At 44.6% G+C, this 22415-nt stretch overlaps 1 protein-coding gene across 1 annotated transcript; it reads left to right on the top strand.

Annotated features, from left to right (window-relative positions):
* Positions 1 to 8130: 8130 nt before the first annotated feature.
* LOC114171899 lies at positions 8131 to 17630 on the top strand. Its single transcript, XM_028056676.1, has 2 exons — positions 8131 to 9030; positions 16995 to 17630. The coding sequence occupies exons 1-2, from the start codon at positions 8131 to 8133 to the stop codon at positions 17628 to 17630; spliced, it is 1536 nt and encodes a 511-aa protein (XP_027912477.1).
* The last annotated feature ends 4785 nt before the right edge of the window (positions 17631 to 22415 follow it).

Below are 22415 nucleotides of genomic sequence, written 5' to 3'. Positions count from 1 at the left end.
CAGTAAGGATTAACATAGGCTGAAGGAGAAAATAGAAAAAGAAGAAATATAAACTGCAGAAGGAAGGGAAATTGAAGAAAAAGAAAAGGAAGAAAAGATAAAGATGATGGAAAATGAAGAAGAGAAACAAGGTGTTTAATCAGAGACATCCATGTTTAGTTGCATTCGTTTACGGAAGCGAACACAATGTTGTAAGCCAAAGATTGGTGGAGAAACTCTAGTTACCACGAAGCTTTCATCCGAATCAAGCAAGGATTAAATTCAGTACAGGACAACGTGTGAAAGAAGTATTATGTGATATTGCTCCCACGAACTCTTGTCATCTTCTATTGAGATGGGCATGGCTTCATTTTAAAATTCTCAATCTTGATGAACGTTCCCTTTGTTTGAGGCATGAGGGACATGAAATGAAGTTGAAATTTATGACACCAAGACAAGCCAGTAAGGATTAACATAGGCTGAAGGAGAAAATAGAAAAAGAAGAAATATAAACTGCAGAAGGAAGGGAAATTGAAGAAAAAGAAAAGGAAGAAAAGATAAAGATGATGGAAAATGAAGAAGAGAAACAAGGTGTTTAATCGAAGAGAACCCATGTTTAGTTGCATTCGTTTACGAAAGCGACAACAATGTTGTAAGCCAAAGATTGGTGGAGAAAGTTCAGTTACCAACAAGCTTTCATCTGAATCAAGCAAGGATCAAATTCAGTACTGGACAATGTGTGAAAGAAGTATTATGTGATATTGCTCCCACGAACTCTTGTCATCTTCTTTTGAGATGGGCATGGCTTCATTTTAAAATGCTCAATCTTGATGAACGTTCCCTTTATTTGAGGCATGAGGGACATGAAATGAAGTTGAAATTTATGACACCAAAAAAAGCCCATAAGGATCAACATAGGCTGATGGAGAAAATAGAAAAGAAAGAATAGAAAAAGAAGAAGTATAAACTACAAAAGGAAGGACAATTGAAGAAAAATAAAAGGAAGTAAAGAAAAAGATGATGGAAAAGGTTGTAGAGAAACAAGGTGTTTAATGGCAGGCTACCCATGTTTAGTTGCATTCGTTTACTAAAGCGTCAACAATGTTGTAAGCCAAAGATTGGTGGAGAAAGTTCAGTTACCAACAAGCTTTCATCTGAATCAAGTAAGGATCAAATTCATTACAGGACAATGTGTGAAAGAAGTATTATGTGATATTGCTCCCACGAACTCTTGTCATCTTCTTTTGAGATGGGCATCGCTTCATTTTAAAACGCTCAATCTTGATGAACGTTCCCTTTATTTGAGGCATGAGGGACATGAAATGAAGTTGAAATTTATGACACCAAAAAAAGCCAATAAGGATCAACATAGGCTGAAGGAGAAAATAGAAAAAGAATAGAAAAAGAAGAAATATAAACTGCAGAAGGAAGGACAATTGAAGAAAAAGAAACTGAAGTAAAGAAAAAGATAATGGAAAAGGTTGTAGAAAACAAGGTGTTTAATCGAAGGCCACCCATGTTTAGTTGCATTCATTTACGAAAGCGGCAACAATGTTGTAAGCCAAAGATTGGTGGAGAAAGTTCAGTTACCAACAAGCTTTCATCCGAATCAAGTAAGGATCAAATCCATTACAGGACAATGTGTGAAAGAAGTATTATGTGATATTGCTCCCACGAACTCTTGTAATCTTCTTTTGAGATGGGCATGGCTTCATTTTAAAACGCTCAATTTTGATGGACGTTTCCTTTATTTGAGGCATGAGAGACATGAAATGAAGTTGAAATTGATGACACCAAGACAAGCCAGTAAGGATCAACATAGGCTGAAGGAGAAAATAGAAAAAGAAGAAATATAAACTGCAGAGGAAGGGAAATTGAAGAAAAAGAAAACGAAGAAAAGATAAAGATGATGGAAAAGGAAGTAGAGAAACAAGGTGTTGAATCGAAGACAACCCATGTTTAGTTGCATTCTTTTACGAAAGCGACAATAATGTTGTCAGCCAAAGATTGGTGGAGAAACTTTAGTTACCACGAAGCTTTCATCCGAATCAAGCAAGGATCAAATTCAGTACAGGACAATGTGTGAAAGAAGTATTATGTGATATTGCTCCCACGAACTCTTGTCATCTTCTTTTGAGATGGGCATGGCTTCATTTTAAAATTCTCAATCTTGATGAACGTTCCCTTTATTTGAGGCATGAGGGACATGAAATGAAGTTGAAATTTATGAAATCAAGACAAGCCAGTAAGGATTAACATAGGCTGAAGGAGAAAATAGAAAAAGAAGAAATATAAACTGCAGAAGGAAGGGAAATTGAAGAAAAAGAAAAGGAAGAAAAGATAAAGATGATGGAAAATGAAGAAGAGAAACAAGGTGTTTAATCAGAGACTATCCATGTTTAGTTGCATTCGTTTACGGAAGCGAACACAATGTTGTAAGCCAAAGATTGGTGGAGAAACTCTAGTTACCACGAAGCTTTCATCCGAATCAAGCAAGGATTAAATTCAGTACAGGACAACGTGTGAAAGAAGTATTATGTGATATTGCTCCCACGAACTCTTGTCATCTTCTATTGAGATGGGCATGGCTTCATTTTAAAATTCTCAATCTTGATGAACGTTCCCTTTGTTTGAGGCATGAGGGACATGAAATGAAGTTGAAATTTATGACACCAAGACAAGCCAGTAAGGATTAACATAGGCTGAAGGAGAAAATAGAAAAAGAAGAAATATAAACTGCAGAAGGAAGGGAAATTGAAGAAAAAGAAAAGGAAGAAAAGATAAAGATGATGGAAAATGAAGAAGAGAAACAAGGTGTTTAATCGAAGAGAACCCATGTTTAGTTGCATTCGTTTACGAAAGCGACAACAATGTTGTAAGCCAAAGATTGGTGGAGAAAGTTCAGTTACCAACAAGCTTTCATCTGAATCAAGCAAGGATCAAATTCAGTACTGGACAATGTGTGAAAGAAGTATTATGTGATATTGCTCCCACGAACTCTTGTCATCTTCTTTTGAGATGGGCATGGCTTCATTTTAAAATGCTCAATCATGATGAACGTTCCCTTTATTTGAGGCATGAGGGACATGAAATGAAGTTGAAATTTATGATACCAAGACAAGCCAGTAAGGATCAACATAGGTTGAAGGAGAAAATAGAAAAAGAAAGAATAGAAAAAGAAGAAATATAAACTGTAGAAGGAAGGACAATTGAAGAAAAACAAAAGTAAGTAAAGAAAAAGACGATGGAAAAGGTTGTAGAGAAACAAGATGTTTAATCGAAGGCCACCCATGTTTAGTTGCATTCGTTTACGAAAGCGACAACAATGTTCTAAGCCAAAGATTGGTGGAGAAAGTTCAGTTACCAACAAGCTTTCATCTGAATCAAGCAAGGATCAAATTCAATACAGGACAATGTGTGAAAGAAGTATTATGTGATATTGCTACCACAAACTCTTGTCATCTTCTTTTGAGATGGGCATGGCTTCATTTTAAATGCTCAATCTTGATGAACGTTCCCTTTACTTGAGGCATGAGGGACATCAAATGAAGTTGAAATTTATGACACCAAAAAAAGCTAATAAGGATCAACATAGGCTGAAGGAGAAAATAGAAAAAGAAAGCGTCCCAGTCCAGGTACACGGCACCAGCCTCACCCGGTAGCCGCTTACCTCAACAGAGCCCCCTCTGGCTCATGAAGCATCCAGCGAGGCCGACGGCTGGGAGGCTGATGTCCCAGTACGGGTACACGGCACCAGCCTCACCCGCCAGCCGCTTACCTCAACAGAGCCCCCTCTGGCTCGTGAAGCATCCCGCGAGGCCGACGGCCGCCCACATCATCTTCCGCTATGGAAGATCCCCTCAACCACACGTCGCACCAAGCACCCTCAGAAGAGCACGGCTCTCAGAAGAACCATGGACCGCACACTCGCAGAAAGCAATCTTACAAACTACGCGGCCATCTGCAACCACCACAGTGGCCGCCTACCCCGCATTACAAAGCGTACTTATACAAGACAACCCGGATGTGTGGCGCAACCCTCCTAGCCGACGACGCGAAACCATCCACCCACAAAGATCCGCATGACCGAGTACCGAGTACCGCATCCCCCTGAAGGACCCCCTGGTAATTTCCCTTCTAAGCACTGGATCCATGAATAGCCAAAAAGGGGAACGTTGGGCCAGAAAGCCCATCATAGGTAGGACCCACAAGTAAAAAACTATAAATAGCACACTGTTCCATGCATTGATTACGCATTAAATTATTCTGATACTCTGACATCACCTATGCTGACTTAGGCATCGGAGTGTCTTTTGCAGGTCCCCTGCTCCGCCCCCAGAATTCCTTTGTGGCAACAGAAGAACAGCCGAGATCAGCCTCCCGAAGCCCTTGAAGTGACTTGTGAATTACAACCTTTGGTCCTGTAAGAACATCTGGCGCCCACCGTGGGGCCGAAGGGTACTTCACAAGTCTAAAACAACCGTCCAAGGGAGCAAGATGGTTTCCACGAGAAGCAGAACGACAGACGTCCCCCCCGTGGTTCCGACTGTTGAAGTTGGAGACCCCGGACCAGCATCGGAGATTTCCCGCATTCTGGAAGCCCAAGCCAGGATGCAGCAAGAATTCGCAGAATACAAGAAAAGGAACGCGGATGAGATGGAAGCGTTGAGAGAAGAAAATTCCCGTCTTAGGCAAAAAATAGAAGCAGACCAAGGGGCCGGGGAGCCCGGCCAACCTCGGTCAAGGGCGGAGTTTCAACCAAACTCAAGGGTAGCCCCCCCTCCCCAATCAAGAGTTGACCTCCCCCCAACTGAAGATGAAAGCGAGTACAGACCCACCGGACCAACGACAGGCGGTAACTATAGCTCATTCGCCTCAAAGAGAAATCGCCGCCACCCCTTCGTAGACGGGATCACGGAGACCCCCTTACCAAATAAGTGGAAGGCACCCACTGTGACATATGACGGCACAACGGACCCAGACGAGTTTATATCCATCTACACCAATCAGGTAGGCTTATATTCTACGGACGACGCCGTCCTGTGTAAGTCGTTTTCGGTGGCACTCAGGGGATCAGCCTTGGAGTGGTTCATAAGTCTTCCTCCCTACACCATTGATTCCTTCACCACACTTACCACCACCTTCACCACTCAATTTGACACAAGCCGCCGCCACGACCTCACTACAATCGCCCTCCTCAATCTCAGGCAGGAAGAAGGGGAACCTCTCCGAGTTTTTATCGACAGATTCGGCGCCATCGCCATGAAAATCAAAGACTTAATCCCCAATCTCATATTGATGTACATGATGACCTCTCTCCGACCAGGACCCTTTGCTGATGAGTTAGCAATGCGCCCCCCCTTGAGCATGCAGGAACTTAGGAAAAGAGCCGCCATGTTTATCAGAGTGGAAGACATGAGGCGATACCAAAGCAACGCTCAGACTCCCCTAGCCCGAACAGACATCAGAAGGCCTAACAAAGAGCCCCCCCCGCGCGAACAGAACCGTCCTACGGAGCAGAGACCTGCGAAGTTCTCCAACTATGCCCCCTTGAATGCGCCCCGATCTTGCATACTGGACGAAGTCCTGTAGGCCGAACTCATCCCCCCACCCAGAAAGTACAAAAATCCACCTAACGCGGACCTAAGTAAATACTGCCATTACCATCGTAACAACGGCCAAACAACTGATGAATGTGACACCTTAAGGGACAAGATAGAAGAACTTGTGCGGGCTGGGCACCTCAAGCATTATATAAGAGAGACGGGGGAAGGCGCACCCAGACCCCGGTATGAGAGGAACGACAACAGACGAGTCGAGCGACGACCAGACCGGCGGATTGAACGCAGGGAACCAAGAAGAGAACCTGCAAGAACCCAAAACACAGAGCAAAGAACGCCAACACAGCAGCAACCCAGACGAACCGATGATAGGCCACCCCTACGAGGGACGATCAACACCATATCTGGAGGATTTGCCAGAGGAGGAAGGTCGTCCTCTTCCAGAAAGAAGCACCTAAGGGTTATCCAATCAGTACATGTTGTATCCAGCAGGACGATGAGAAGAATGCCGCCCATCACGTTTTCAGACGCAGATTTTCAAGGCACCGATCCCAATCAAGACGACCCTATGGTCATAACCATAGAAGTAGAAAGCTTTGCAGTCAAGAAAGTACTCATTGATCAAGGAAGTTCCGTAGATATCTTATATTGGAAAACTTTCAACAAGCTGCAGATACCCCCAGCCGACCTCACCCCCCATGATGAACCCATATACGGATTCTCAGGCGAAAGGGTCCCAACCAAGGGATACATCGACCTCCACACCACCTTTGGAGAAGGTAGACAAACGAAGACCATACCCATCCGCTACCTGGTCGTAGAGGCCCATACATCCTACAACGTACTTTTGGGAAGACCATCCATCAATGCCTTGGGAGCCATCGTGTCCACCCCACACCTCGCCATGAAATTCCCATCCCCGCAGGGCGATATAATCACGATACACGGTGACCAGCGTGCCGCAAGGGAATGTTATATGGCAAGCCTAAAGCTCCCCCACCCACCCTTGGCAACCCACAACATCGAGCAGTCCAAGGCAGGAGCAACCTTAGCAGGAGACGACCTAGATCCTAGATTGACCTCTGAGGCCAGAGTCGAGCCTGTTGGGGACATACGACAACTCCCCCTAGAGCAGCAGAACCGATTCCTCCAAATAAGCACCACCATCCCTGAAGATGAAGTATACCACATTGAGCACATCCTCAAAAAGAACGTCGACCTCTTCGCTTGGTCCGCGGCAGATCTCCCCGGCGTGCACCCCAAGGTGGCCTCCCATAGGTTGTCGGTCTTCCCTAATGCCAAACCTGTCTCCCAGAAAAAGAGGAAACTTTGCGAAAGCAGGAGGCAAGCAGCGATCGAAGAAGCTAATAAACTCAAGCAGGCTGGGTTTGTCGGCGAAGCACAGTACACAACCTGGCTAGCAAATGTGGTGCTCGTAAAGAAACCTAACGGTAAGTGGCGCATGTGCGTCGACTACACGGATCTCAACAAAGCATGCCCACGAGACGCCTACCCACTCCCCAGCATTGACAGACTAGTCGATGGGGCTGCCGGACATGCGGTACTTAGTTTCCTTGACGCCTATTCTGGCTACAATCAGATACCCATGGCCGAGGAGGACAAGCTTAAAACTGCTTTCATCACAGAAGAGGCCAATCTTTTCTATAAGGTCATGCCCTTTGGCCTTAAGAACGCCGGGGCGACATACCAATGCCTGATGGATAGAGTCTTTCGGCCACTCCTCGGAAGAACGGTGGAGGTCTACGTTGACGATATCATCGTAAAATCCTCCAACCCCAAGCAGCACTCAACAGATTTGGCCGAAGTCTTTAAAGCCTTACGCACGTATAACATCCGACTCAACCCCGAGAAATGTACCTTCGGGGTCGAGGGTGGCAAATTCCTCGGGTTTATGCTCACACAGCGAGGGATCGAGGCAAACCCTGAAAAATGTCAAGCAATAATTGACATGCGAAGTCCCACAAATGTCAAGGAAGTGCAACGCCTAGTGGGCAGGTTAACCGCCATCTCACGATTTCTCCCCAAGTTGGCCGATCAAACCAAACCAATGATCAAGCTGCTAAAGAAGTCCGCCAGGTTCGTTTGGGATGAGACCTGCGAGCATAACTTCACCACTTTGAAGCAGCTGCTCACCACACCCCCAATTCTTACCAAACCAGATCTCAACCTTCCCCTCATCATGTACATAGCGGCATCTGCGAGCGCACTCAGCTCCGCCCTTGTCCAAGAAAAAGACAACACCCAGCAACCCATATATTTCACCAGCCGAATCCTCCAGGACACGGAAACGCGATACCAGATGATCGAAAAGGTAGCCCTTGCGTTGGTAACTGCAGCACGACGATTACGACCATACTTCCAATCCCACACAATAATCGTCAGAACTGACCACCCTGTGCAGAAAATCCTTCAGAAACCGGATCTGGCAGGATGACTATCGTCGTGGGCTATCGAGTTATCAGAATTCAACATCCAATATGAACCACATGGACCCATAAAAGCACAATGCTTAGCAGACTTCACCAATGACCTCCAGAACCAACCACTCACCCAAGACCTTTGGTGGACCATGCACGTAGATGGCTCTTCAAATCCCCAAGGTGCCGACGCAAGAATAGTACTGGAAGGCCCCGGCGACATCCTCATTGAACAATCCCTGTGCTTCAATTTCAAAACCTCAAACAATCAAGCGGAGTACGAAGCTATAATAGCCGGCCTCAATCTAGCGCGCGATGTTGGCGCCAGGAAGCTAATCTGCAAAACAGACTCCAAGCTCACAATGGGGCACCTCAACGGCGACTATCAAGTCAAGGACGCCATGCTCTTGCAATACTACCACACGGTAACTGCCCTAATCGAACACTTCGAGGCCTTCAGAATCGAACATGTCCCTAGATGTAACAATGCCAGAGCCGATATCCTCTCCAAGCTCGCTAGCACTAAGAAGAAGGGACGATACAAGTCACTGTTGCAGCACACCCTGAGCACCCCCTCCATCGAACAGAATAATCAATGCCTCAACATTACCACAGCCGGCACCTGGATGGAACCTTTTGTCAAGTACCTAGAAGAAGGAACAACCCCAGCAAACAAAGACAAAGGATGGGCTCGGAAAGCGGCGCGCTATACTTTAGTCGAGGGTGAACTATTCAGAAGAGGCTTCAGCAGACCCTTGCTCAAATGCATCACACGACAACAGGCCGAGTATGTCATGCAAGAAATACACCAAGGAGTTTGTGGCTATCACTCAGGCCCCAAAACCATGGCAGCCAGGATATTACGAGCTGGCTACTACTGGCCAACAATGGAGGGAGATTGCACCGCATACACTAAGAAATGTGTCCAATGTCAAAAGCACGGTCCCGTAACGCGCATACCCCAGGAAGAGCTCCACCAGGTGTCCTCACCGTGGCCATTCTCCAAGTGGGGAATGGACATAGTCGGACCCTTCGCACCAGGCAAAGGCCAAGTGAAATTCCTACTTGTCGTAGTTGATTACTTCTCCAAGTGGATCGAGGCCGGATGATGAAGGCATGACCACCTCCTTAGAAGCTCCATCAAGAAGGATCACTAGAAGCATGTCTAGAGGGGAGTCTTCTATTCCATCACCTTTATCTTTGTTTTGCATTACTTTAGTTTGAATTCCCTAAGTTGGTTTCTAGTTGATTTATTTTGGTTGACTTGTTGACTTTGATCCAAATTTGACCTTTGACCAAGATTAGATTAACTTAAACCAACATGTTAATCCTTGTTTGTCTTGTTTTGTAGGTAATTAAGAGAAAGTAGAGCATGGCTAGGTGGCACTTGGTGATTGGAGCACTTGGATGAAGTGGAAGAGAGAGGAAAGCAAAAAAGCATAAAGCAAAAGCAAAAGTAGACATGTACCTTGTCTCCTTTTGCCTTTGTGGTTTATGCCTTAGAAGGTCACTTGGTCTCCTTCCTCTTTTGGCCTAGAATCCTCATGGGAATGCCTCCACCAATCAATCTTCCTTCACTTGGCCAAGACTCACTCTCACATTAGGTTTAGGGTTTGCTAGTTAATCCTTTTTCATGTTTTTGTATTTGCTAAAGGACCCCTATGAACTCCTATTTAAAGGGTGCTCCTTGTCTTGTAAAAGGGTTGATCATTTTGTTTCTAAACTATTGTGTTTCAACCTTTAAATTTTCGTGAGCTCTCCTTCCTAGAAGTGAACTCACCTTTGCCTTATCTTGCTTGCAAGTGGCGGCACCATCACTCATCTCTAGGGCTTGGTTGGCTTAGATCCCCCCCTATGAGTGGCGTGCTTCTTCCATGCTTCATCTTCTATGCTTTCCATTTTTAATGTTTCTTCTTTCATTTTGGTTCTTTAAGTGTTGTTAATGTTGTGTGAGTTTAAGCTTGAATCCAACTCTCTTCTTCCTTTCATGAGCTTGAGAAATGAACCTTCACATCTAGATAGCTTGCTATCTTAATGTCCAGTGGGAATTTTCAAAAAGCTTTCTTAAATAACTTCACCATATTCATAACTCTAAAAGGAAACAAGATAATCCTTCATCATTTGGTATCTAGAGCTTTGGTTGTCCTTGAATATGGTGTTTTCATGTTCTAACCTTGTCTTGTGTAGCTATCTTGAGTGGTCCACATAAAAAACAGTGCTGGCAGCAACGTGTGCGTTTTTGAAAAAAATACTGCAGATAGCTCAGTGGTCCAAAAGTAACGTTCTTTATATCAAAAGAAAGCTCTGTGAGTCTAGTTTCCAACAAAAAAAGAATTAACGCATTTGGAGTTCTGTGGAGAGAGTTATGATCAAATGAGTGAGCAAAGGTCAGAGCTGCCGAGAATACGAAAAACAACGTTTTCAGGTTATGTTGTGGCAATTTTGGCTTCGGTTTTGTGACTCTTTTGCTCCTAAATGTTGTTGGATAACATGTCTTTTGATACTTACTCTTTGAGCCTCAAATCCATGAGTTTAAATGCATGATAGCTACATGTTTGTGTCTTTGTGTATGTCATGTTGAGTCTCTAAATGTGTCTAACTTTTGCTTGAGTCTCTTGTCATATGCTTCTTTGAGTTTTCTTGTTCTTGTTTCTAAGTTTTTGAACTATTGCATGAGATCTATGCCTTGTGTTGTTGTATGCTCATTGAAATTGATTTTGACCTAATTTTAAGGAACTAAGTGTTCAAGACACCCTAAAACATCCTTCTCATCATTTGAAGTACCTAGTTTTGAAAAGAAAAAGTGTTTTCAAGACCAAAAACAGTTTGGCCGAGAGCTTTTACAATGCTTGGTGAATCCATTTGGCCATTTTTACTAGGTGTTATGCTACCAAAATTTATACTTGGATTTTGGGTGATATTGGCAAATTAGTTCCATGCTTTGACTTGGTTATGATCTTTCATGGTGTATGCATAATTTGAGGTATAATCTTGGCTTGTTCAAATGCTTTCCATAGAGTCCTTAAAAGTGCTTTTCATTGTTTTAGTCTTGTTCAAGTTTTGTCTTTAAAAACAAGTTTCCTTAGAAGTTAAACTTTCTTGTTTTTTTTAGCTTTGCTTGCTTGTCTTTAGGTAATCTTTGTTTTGTCTTAGTAGTTTTCTTTTCCTTGTCTTCCTAGAGTGTTGTGGCCGAGCCACTTGTTTGAGCTTTGAAAAGGTTTTCATCTCTTTAAAGGTGTTTTCACTTGTTTGGAAGGTTTTTGAGTGCTAGCCTTGCTTGTGTGCTTTGGGAGTGTGATCAAAAACACTTGGGTGCTTGAGAAGACCACACTTGGTCTCGGGTTTGGAATTATTTGTTAGCTAACCTCTTCCTTGTCTCGGTTTTTGGTGAGTTTTTGGTGTAGGAACATGAATATGGATCCAATCTTGGAGGTAGAAGAAGAGGAGGAGTCGGCCTCACCTTATTCCCCTCCCATGGTGACTCCTATGGCCCAAGAAAGTGGACAAATAACCCTTGCCAACATCTTACGTGAGATGGAAGTGAGTAGGAGAGAAACTTTTGACCAATTGAGGGCGGATAGGAGGCAAAGTGAGATCTTCCTACAAGAGCACATCCAAAGACTTGAGCTTGGGGAAGATGAGAGGAGAAGGAGGAGGTCCTCTTCCGAGGACTCTAGCCATGGTGGAAGAAGAAGAAGACACGGCTATGATGGTGGTGGAAGGCGCAATCAACTCCCACAAAGACAACCTCCACCAATCAAGATTCCAAAGTTCAAGGGGGAGAATGATCCAAACCTCTACATAGAGTGGGAGCAAAAAGTGGACCAAATCTTCAATATTCATTTAGTTAGTAATCAAGAACAAGTAGATTTAGTAGTTTTAGAATTTGAAGATTATGCCATGACATGGTGGCATCAATTGTGTATGGACAATATTAACCAAGAGCCACCCGCGGCCTCTTGGATGGACATTAAAACTTTGATGCGCGCTAGATTTGTTCCTTCCTACTATAGGAGGGAGACTCTTTTGAAGCTCCAAAGGCTTCAACAAGGGTCTATGTGTGTAAATGAATATTTTAAAATGATGGAGTCAATGCTTCTCAAAGTAGGACTCCAATTTGAAAGTGAAGAAGAAAAGGTAGCTAGATTTGTGAGTGGTCTTAGAAGAGAAGTTCAAGATGTAGTTGAGTTGTATGAGTATTCCACTCTTGACAAAATTTTACACTTGGCCTTAAAAGTTGAAAGTCAATTGAAAAAGAAACAAGAGGCCAAGAGGAATACTTCATACAATGAATACTACTCTAGAACTTGGAAAGGAAAAGAAAGAAAGGATGAGAAACCTCCTTCCAAAGACCACCCACCTAGGACCAATTCGTCTAGAACCTCCCATGAAAATGCAAACTCTTCTCAAAGTTCAAGAACTAGTTCCATCAAATGTTTTAAGTGTTTGGGCTATGGTCACATTGCTTCAAATTGCCCAACAAAAAGGAACATGATCTTGAACCCTAAAGGAGAGGTTGAAAGTGAACATTCTTTTCCCCCCTCCCCTAAAAGTTCTTCCTCCCACACTTCTTCCCAATCTTCAAGTGAGCATGAAATCAAACCTAATAAAGGAGGTTTGTTGGTGGTTAGGCGCATGCTAGGCCAAGTGCCTAAAGAATTTGAAAACCAAAGAGAAAATATTTTTCACTCAAGGTGCCAAATCAACAACAAAACTTGCTCCCTCATAATTGATAGTGTAAGTTGTGTTAATGTGGCTAGCATAAGGGTTGTGGACAAGCTTGGCTTGAAAACCATCCCTCATGCCAAGCCCTATAAGCTTTCTTGGCTTAGTGAGGAAGGTGAAATTAAAGTGGACAAACAAGTCCTTATTAACTTCTCCATTGGAAACTACAAGGATGAGGTATTATGTGACTTAGTGCCCATGGAAGCAACTCACATTTTATTAGGAAGGCCATGGCAATTTGATAGAAAAGCTTTTCATGATGGCCATGCTAACAAGTTTACCTTTAGCTTCCAAGGCAAAAAGATCACATTACTACCTCTTTCACTAAGAGAAGTCAATGAGGACCAATTGCAAATGATTAAGAAAAGAAAAGAAGAGAAGGCGCAAAAGAAGGCGCAAGGGCATGAGTCCAAGAAGAGCATGATCACTCTCAAGGGGGTGAAGAAGGTAATGCTTGCCCAAAAACCCATCTTCCTAGCTTATCCTAGTGAATCTTCCCCCTCCTTCCAAAACCCTCACTCTAGATGTCCCTTAGACTTGTCATTAGTCTTAGATGAGTTCAAAGATGTTTTTCAAGAACCTCCAAAGGGTCTCCCACCCCTAAGAGGTATAGAACACCAAATTGATTTCATACAAGGCTCATCTTTGCCTAATAGGCCAGCCTATAGGACTAGTCCCGAGGAGGCTAAAGAAATTCAAAAACAAGTGAATGAGTTGTTAGAAAAGGGGTGGGTGCAACATAGCATGAGTCCTTGTGCAATGCCCGTGATCCTAGTCCCCAAAAAGGATGGAACATGGAGAATGTGCATAGATTGTAGGGCTATCAACAACATAACCATCAAGTATAGGCATCCCATTCCTAGGTTAGATGATTTGATTGATGAGTTACATGGTGCAACCATATTTTCCAAAATAGACTTGAAAAGTGGGTACAATCAAATTAGAATCAAAGAAGGTGATGAATGGAAAACCTCTTTCAAGACTAAGTTTGGATTATATGAGTGGTTAGTCATGCCTTTTGGCTTGACCAATGCACCTAGTACATTCATGAGACTCATGCACCATGTTCTTAGAGAGTTCTTAGGGAAGTTTGTTGTGGTATACTTTGATGACATTCTCATTTATAGTATGTCTCAAGATGACCACTTGCATCATTTAAGGAGTGTGTTAGAAACCTTAAGGAAGGCATCCTTGTATGCTAACATGGAGAAATGTGTGTTTGGGATGGATCATGTGATCTTCCTAGGTTTCAAAATAAATCAACATGGGGTCCATGTGGATCAAGAAAAAGTGATGGCAATCAAGGATTGGCCTCCCCCAAAGAATGTAAGTGAGCTTAGGTCTTTCCATGGGTTAGCTAGTTTCTATAGGAGGTTTGTGCCAAACTTTAGCACCATAGCTGCCCCTCTCAATGAATTGGTCAAGAAAGGTGTGACCTATAAGTGGGGCAAAGATCAAGAAAAGGCTTTTGAAACTTTAAAACAAAAATTGATCAATGCACCACTCTTAGCCCTCCCTAACTTCTCCAAAACTTTTGAAATTGAGTGTGATGCATCCAATGTAGGCATTGGGGTCGTGCTTCTCCAAGAAGGGCACCCCATAGCTTATTTTAGTGAGAAACTCAAGGGGAGTCACATCAACTACTCCACCTATGACAAAGAGCTTTATGCTCTTGTGAGAACTTTGCAAACTTGGCAACACTATCTTCTTTCAAAGGAGTTTGTGATACATAGTGACCATGAGTCACTCAAATTTTTGAAAAGTCAAGGCAAGTTAAACAAGAGACATGCTAGGTGGGTAGAGTTCTTAGAACAATTCCCATATGTGATCAAACATAAGCAAGGAAAGGCTAACATTGTGGCGGATGCACTTTCAAGAAGGCATTCCCTCCTTTCCATTCTTGAAACTAAATTTCTTAGTTTTGATCATATTAAGGAATTGTATCCAAAGGATGTTGATTTCTCCCCCATTCTTAGTGAGTGCCACCAAGGGGCTTACAAAGACTTTTACCTTCTCAATCAATATCTTTTCAAAGGTAAGAGACTTTGCATTCCCCAAGGTTCCTTAAGAGCCTCACTCATTAGAGAGGCACATGAGGGAGGATTAATGGGGCATTTTGGGCCAAACAAGACTTTGGAAGTCTTGAAAGAACACTTCTATTGGCCTCACATGAGGAAACATGTAGATAGGCATTGCAAAGGTTGCATAGCATGCATGAAAGCCAAGTCTAGAGTCCAACCCCATGGTCTTTACACCCCCTTGCCTATCCCTTCCAAGCCTTGGGTTGACATTTCTATGGATTTTGTCTTAGGTCTCCCAAGGACCAAAAAAGGTAGGGATTCCATTTTTGTAGTGGTGGATAGGTTCTCTAAGATGGCCTATTTCATTCCTTGCCATAAGATTGATGATGCAACTTATATTGCAAATCTTTTCTTCAAGGAAGTGGTAAGACTACATGGCCTACCTAGGTCCATTGTAAGTGATAGGGACTCCAAGTTCCTAAGCCATTTTTGGAGAACCTTGTGGGGTAAACTTGGCACCAAGCTTCTTTTCTCCACCACTTGTCATCCCCAAAGTGATGGCCAAACCGAGGTGGTTAATAGAACCCTAGGGCAAATGCTAAGATGTATGATAGTGCAAAACATTAGAGAGTGGGAGGAACTTCTTCCCCACATAGAGTTTGCCTACAATAGGGTTGTGCATTCCACTACTTCTCATTCCCCTTTTGAGGTTGTGTATGGGTTCAATCCCCTAACTCCCTTAGACCTCCTTCCCCTACCCACTCATGAGGCATGGACTTGCCAAGATGGTGAGACCAAAGCCAAGTACATCCAAGACTTGCATTCACAAGTTAAGGAAACCATTGAGAGGAGAGTTAAGAAACAACAAGAGGATGGTAATAAGGGAAGAAAGGAAGTCATCTTCCAAGAGGGAGATTGGGTTTGGCTTCACTTGAGAAAGGAGAGATTCCCTACTCAAAGGAAGTCTAAGCTCCTCCCTAGAGGGGATGGCCCCTTTTAAGTCATTAGGAGAATTAACAACAATGCTTATGAGTTAGACTTACCCCCAAGCTACAACGTAAGTAACTCATTTAATGTTTGTGACCTTTCTCCTTTTGATGTAGGGTTTAAGAATTCGTGGTCGAATTCTCTCCAAGAAGGGGAGGATGATGAAGGCATGACCACCTCCTTAGAAGCTCCATCAAGAAGGATCACTAGAAGCATGTCTAGAGGGGAGTCTTCTATTCCATCACCTTTATCTTTGTTTTGCATTACTTTAGTTTGAATTCCCTAAGTTGGTTTCTAGTTGATTTATTTTGGTTGACTTGTTGACTTTGATCCAAATTTGACCTTTGACCAAGATTAGATTAACTTAAACCAACATGTTAATCCTTGTTTGTCTTGTTTTGTAGGTAATTAAGAGAAAGTAGAGCATGGCTAGGTGGCACTTGGTGATTGGAGCACTTGGATGAAGTGGAAGAGAGAGGAAAGCAAAAAAGCATAAAGCAAAAGCAAAAGTAGACATGTACCTTGTCTCCTTTTGCCTTTGTGGTTTATGCCTTAGAAGGTCACTTGGTCTCCTTCCTCTTTTGGCCTAGAATCCTCATGGGAATGCCTCCACCAATCAATCTTCCTTCACTTGGCCAAGACTCACTCTCACATTAGGTTTAGGGTTTGCTAGTTAATCCTTTTTCATGTTTTTGTATTTGCTAAAGGACCCCTATGAACTCCTATTTAAAGGGTGCTCCTTGTCTTGTAAAAGGGTTGATCATTTTGTTTCTAAACTATTGTGTTTCAACCTTTAAATTTTCGTGAGCTCTCCTTCCTAGAAGTGAACTCACCTTTGCCTTATCTTGCTTGCAAGTGGCGGCACCATCACTCATCTCTAGGGCTTGGTTGGCTTAGATCCCCCCCTATGAGTGGCGTGCTTCTTCCATGCTTCATCTTCTATGCTTTCCATTTTTAATGTTTCTTCTTTCATTTTGGTTCTTTAAGTGTTGTTAATGTTGTGTGAGTTTAAGCTTGAATCCAACTCTCTTCTTCCTTTCATGAGCTTGAGAAATGAACCTTCACATCTAGATAGCTTGCTATCTTAATGTCCAGTGGGAATTTTCAAAAAGCTTTCTTAAATAACTTCACCATATTCATAACTCTAAAAGGAAACAAGATAATCCTTCATCACCGAACCCCTCGCCACTATAACCGCCAACCAAGTGCAGCGTTTTGTTTGGAAGAACATCGTCTGCTGCTACGGTATACCTCACACCATCATAACTGATAACGGCCGTCAGTTCATAGACAAAAGCCTCGGCGAGTTCTACCGTAACTTGAAAATCACACACATCACCAGTTCCGTCGAGCACCCCCAAACAAACGGCCAAGCAGAAGCTGCAAACAAGGTCCTCCTCGGCCAACTCAAGAAATGGCTAGACGGAGCAAAGGGGAAGTGGCCGGACGAACTTCTTGAAGTGCTTTGGGCATACAGATGCACACCCCAGTCATCAACCCACGAGGCACCATACACCCTCGTCTACGGGACCGACGCCATGATTCCCGTAGAAATCGGCCAACCTTCTCTCCGTCAGTCATACCACAACCCACAATCCAACGACGATTGTATGAACACCCATCTCGACCTCCTATACGAAACACGGGAAAAAGCACGCATCCAAGAGCTTGCAGCAAAGCTTAGAGCCGCACGAAGATACAACTCCAAGCTCAAGCCGCGCTCTCTCCATAAGGGCGACTTAGTCTGGAGGATGGCCAGTAAAGCACGAAAACACGAAGGAAAATTTTCACCAAACTGGGAAGGTCTGTTCCGTGTACTAAAAGATGTCGGCAAAGGAGCATACCGTCTCGAAAAGCTTTCCGGGGAGCCATTGCCCAACACTTGGAATATTTCTCATTTAAAGTTTTACTTTAGTTAGAAATTGCTTGTAAGTGGATGTACTCTTTCCTCCCCTGGCATTTTTCCCTAAGGAGGGTTTTGGCCAGGAAGGTTTTAACGAGGCATCCGCCACCAAATATATTGCAAGGAACACGTTACTCAGAATGCATCCTATCAGCGTTCCCAGCCACTACTCTAAGTGCCGCTGGTCAATACTAACACTAGCGTTCCCAGCCACTACTCTAAATGCCGCTGGTCGATACTAACACTAGCGTTCCCAGCCACTACTCTAAGTTCCGCTGGTCGATACTAACACTAGCGTTCCCAGCCACTAATCTAAGTGCTGCTGGTCAATCATAACTAATACTCCTAGCCGCTGACCCAAGCGTCGATGGTCGAACCTCATCAAATTTCCTAACAGCTACACTAATGGCTGCTAGTTGAAACCAAAATTGCATTCCAACCGCCACTACAAATGCCGATAAAAATAAACGTCCTTAACCACTAACATCGCCGAATGCCGACACCACAAAAAGCCGGATAAGCGAAACAAAGCACGGTTCCTTAGACGAACCAATTAACATTTAAACATGTCACGTAACCATACTAAATCAACCACACGACGCGCGAACAAATAAATGATTGTGTACACAACACCGCAATATACCACAACAGCACATACGAATAAAAACTTTGAACATTCATTTCCAAAATCAAGTGACCATACAAGCCCACAACGGCGCCCTCGGATTCACATACCAAAAAGGTACCCACCCACAAACATCACAATAAACAGCTTCCCCTCGACTATAGTCACAAAAAATTAAAAAGTTTTCGGCGTCCTCACCCCCAAAACAAAAAACTACATCACACTGTCTACTCCTCCACTACGTCATCACCCCCGCCAACAGCCTCGGCCTCGGCCTCTTCCTCCAGCCCGTCCTCGTTGGACACATGGTCGTCACCAACGTTCACTGGAGTCGTCACCAAGGTCCCCTCCTCATCTTGCGCAACCTCCTCCCCCTCAGCCAGGGCCTTCAGCTTGCTTATCTCCGCCACGTCCAACATCTTGTTTTCATAAATGTCCAAGTTCACATTGAAACGGCAGTCGGTGACAGACACCTCCTTGTACAAAAATTCAGCCTGCCTCAAGGCCTTTTCAAAACCTTTCACATGTTCTGAATACACGGCCTACTATAAACCACTGATCTCGTCAGCCGCCTCCTCAGATTCTACTTTCCTCCTCACCTGCAGCTCATCCACCTCCACTTGCTTCAACTTCAACTTCTTCTCCGCAGCCAACACCCCGGCCTTCAACTTCTTCACCTCGGCCTCTAACTTCTTCTTCTCATCATCCCAGTTCTGCTGGTCGCGCTCTACCTGCACCTTCAGCGCAGCCAACTCGTCAGCCCATTTCTTCTTGTCCCCAGCAGCGAGCTCTTCCTGCAATATCGCCGACAGCCGCCGCCCCAGCACAAGCCCACGCGACATATACTCATTCCAAGCCCTTATAAGCAAACCTGGGTCAGCGGCTTCCACAATAGCAACCTCCGGATCGGTCAGCTTGATCTCCACCCCCTTCCTCATCTGCACCTTGGCCTTCTCGAACCCCCCTAAATCCGGATTATTGGAACCTCCCGCCACAACCCCCCCCCCCCCCGTCTTGGCAAGCGCCCTGAGCCTCTTCCTATCCTTTCCGACACCTTTCAGCTTCGACACAGCAGGCCGCTTCGCCGAAGGCCGCACTGTCTCTACCATGGGGCCGGCCAGCAGCGGCGCCTTTGAAGAACCCTCCCCTTTTGAAGAAGCCGCCAGCTGATCCCTAATCTTCGCAAACAAATCCTCCGAAGCCCCCACCTTTTTCGCATAATGGGCCATCACACCTGCAAAAAAGAAACATATTCAGATTAGTCCAACACGCGAACCAGTACAGCTACAAGGAAACGTACCGCAAACATCCCGCCCCGGGTCGTCGGTCAAATAACAACACACAATCCACTTCGTAGGGGCCCTAGGCGGCAGCCTCTCCAACACATCTACTACACGCCTACTGGCCGCATCTAACGCCTCCTTCGCCACCAACTCCCACTTAGTAGGCGAATCTGTCCAGTAAAGTGGAAATCTCGCCACACCACTTTCGTCCAAATACCATGGCTGCACACCTGCCTTCATACTCACTCGAAAGAACCCGTCCTTGAAATTTTTAAAAGATTGTGTAAAACCGTCCAGAACGCAACTCTTAGGCCTCCCCACAAGCGAAACCCAGCTGCACGGCTCCCTCGGTCTGGTCAGATAAAAATATAAAAAGCTATCAACAGTCGGCTCTAAAGTTAGCGCCTTGCACAACAGCCTAAAAGCTTGCAAACTGCCCCAGCTATTCGGATGGAGCTAGGTAGGCGCCACATTCAGTAGCCGGAGGACGCCCATTGTGAACTCGTCAAACGGGAGACGAACATGCAACTTTACAAACATGCAGAAGTATACATAAAAGAAATCGGCCGCCGATCCCTCCCTCCCATGGCAAACACACTCCATGGCACTAACCCGCTCCACATGCATACTATCCGGATCAAAACCTCGTTCGAAGAGGTATATGCTATTCAGCCAAGACTTAAGAAGACGAGACCATCTGTATTTCGACGAGCAGTTCCTCACGCCCTCGGCCACCCAACTGTACCCGCTCCGTTTCGGCCACAAGGACTCCGTATGCTCACTAGGCGGATCTTCACGCACTTCGCGCTCTACCTCCACATGCAACGACTCCGAAGAACTACTAAGGAACTCCAACCGTAACTCCCCATAACTCGCGTCGGACTCCCCAGAATTAGACCCACGAGAAGAGGACGACATACCTTTACACAAACGACACGGCCACTTCACGCAAACAACTCCAACCTCAAAGTCGATACCTCTCTTAATGAAATCAAAGCGCAACTTGTGAATGCGAACCACCCACCAACCACCAAACTTAAATACTAATCATGCACCCCTTTACCTCCCACGCGAAACAGTGCAAGCCCAAGCCCAAACCACTTCGAAAAACGCACCCTAACGCCAAACAGTGCAACCCAAACGTCACATCACTTCAATGCACCCTGACACCACCAAACCCACACTCAATCTCACCTTAACCAACCAACAATGTTTTCCACCCCTCCACGCAAAAATGCCACCATCCGACTAAGTCTCTACGTCACTTCATTTCCTCAAGACTGGGAGGCTGGTATGACCATAAAGTACACGGCCACAATCCACCAATGAAAATTGCAAAAGTGCCGCCATCCGACTAAGTCTCTACGTCACTTCATTTCCTCAAGACTGGGAGGCTGATGTCCCAGTCCAGGTACACGGCACCAGCCTCACCCGCCAGCCGCTTACCTCAACAGAGCCCCCTCTGGCTCATGAAGCATCCAGCGAGGCCGATGGCTGGGAGGCTGATGTCCCAGTACGGGTACACGGCACCAGCCTCACCCGCCAGCCGCATACCTCAACAGAGCCCCCTCAAGCTCGTGAAGCATCCCGCGAGGCCGACGGCCGCCCACATCATCTTCCGCTATGGAAGATCCCCTCAACCACACGTCGCACCAAGCACCCTCAGAAGAGCACGGCTCTCAGAAGAACCATGGACCGCACACTCGCAGAAAGCAATCTTACAAACTACGCGGCCATCTGCAACCACCATAGTGGCCGCCTACCTCGCATTACAAAGCGTACTTATACAAGACAACCCGGATGTGTGGCGCAACCCTCCCAGCCGACGACGCGAAACTATCCACCCACAAAGATCCGCATGACCGAGTACCAAGTACCGCCTCCCCCTGAAGGACCCCCTGGTAATTTCCCTTCTAAGCACTGGATCCATGAATAGCCAAAAAGGGGAACGTTGGGCCAGAAAGCCCATCATAGGTAGGACCCACAGGTAAAAAACTATAAATAGCACACTGTTCCATGCATTGATTACGCATTAAATTATTCTGATACTCTGACATCACCTATGCTGACTTAGGCATCGGAGTGTCTTTTGCAGGTCCCCTGCTCCACCCCCAGAATTCCTTTGTGGCAACAGAAGAACAGCCGAGATCAGCCTCCCGAAGCCCTTGAAGTGACTTGTGAATTACAACCTTTGGTCCTGTAAGAACAGAAAGAATAGAAAAACAAGAAATATAAACTGCAGAAGGAAGGACAATTGAAGAAAAAGAAAAGGAAGTAAAGAAAAAGATGATGGAAAAGGTAATAGAGAAACAAGGTGTTTAATCGAAGGCCACCCATGTTTAGTTGCATTCGTTTACGAAAGCGACAACAATGTTGTAAGCCAAAGATTGGTGGAGAAAGTCCAGTTACCAACAAGCTTTCATCCGAATCAAGCAAGGATCAAATTCAGTACAAGACAATGTGGGAAAGAAGTATAATGTGATATTGCTGCCACAAACTCTTGTAATCTTCTTTTGAGATAGGCATGGCTTCATTTTAAAATTCTCAATCTTGATGAACGTTCCCTTTACTTGAGGCATGAGGGACATGAAATGAAGCTGAAATTTATGACACCAAAAAAAGCCAATAAGGATCAACATAGGCTGAAGGAGAAAATAGAAAAAGAAAGCATAAAAAAGAAGAAATATAAACTGCAGAAGGAAGGACAATTGAAGAAAAAGAAAAGGAAGTAAAGAAAAAGATGATGGAAAAAGGTTGTAGAAAAACAAGGTGTTTAATCGAAGGCCACCCATGTTTGGTTGCATCCATTTACGAAAGCGGCAACAATATTGTAAGCCAAAGATTGGTGGAGAAAGTTCAGTTACCAACAAGCTTTCATCCGAATCAAGTAAGG

The sequence above is a fragment of the Vigna unguiculata genome, unplaced genomic scaffold (assembly GCF_004118075.2).
Source record: "Vigna unguiculata cultivar IT97K-499-35 unplaced genomic scaffold, ASM411807v1 contig_384, whole genome shotgun sequence".
Lineage (NCBI taxonomy): Eukaryota > Viridiplantae > Streptophyta > Magnoliopsida > Fabales > Fabaceae > Vigna > Vigna unguiculata.
This window is presented reverse-complemented; position numbering and strand designations above follow the sequence as displayed.

Excerpts from the sequence above, each read along its gene's own strand:
- LOC114171899 (XM_028056676.1), top strand. The coding sequence starts at position 8,131 with ATGCACGTAGATGGCTCTTCAAATCCCCAAGGTGCCGACGCAAGAATA. Across the intron at positions 9,031-16,994 it reads TCGCACCAGGCAAAGGCCAA|TTCATAGACAAAAGCCTCGG; the intron begins GTGAAATTCCTA and ends AACGGCCGTCAG.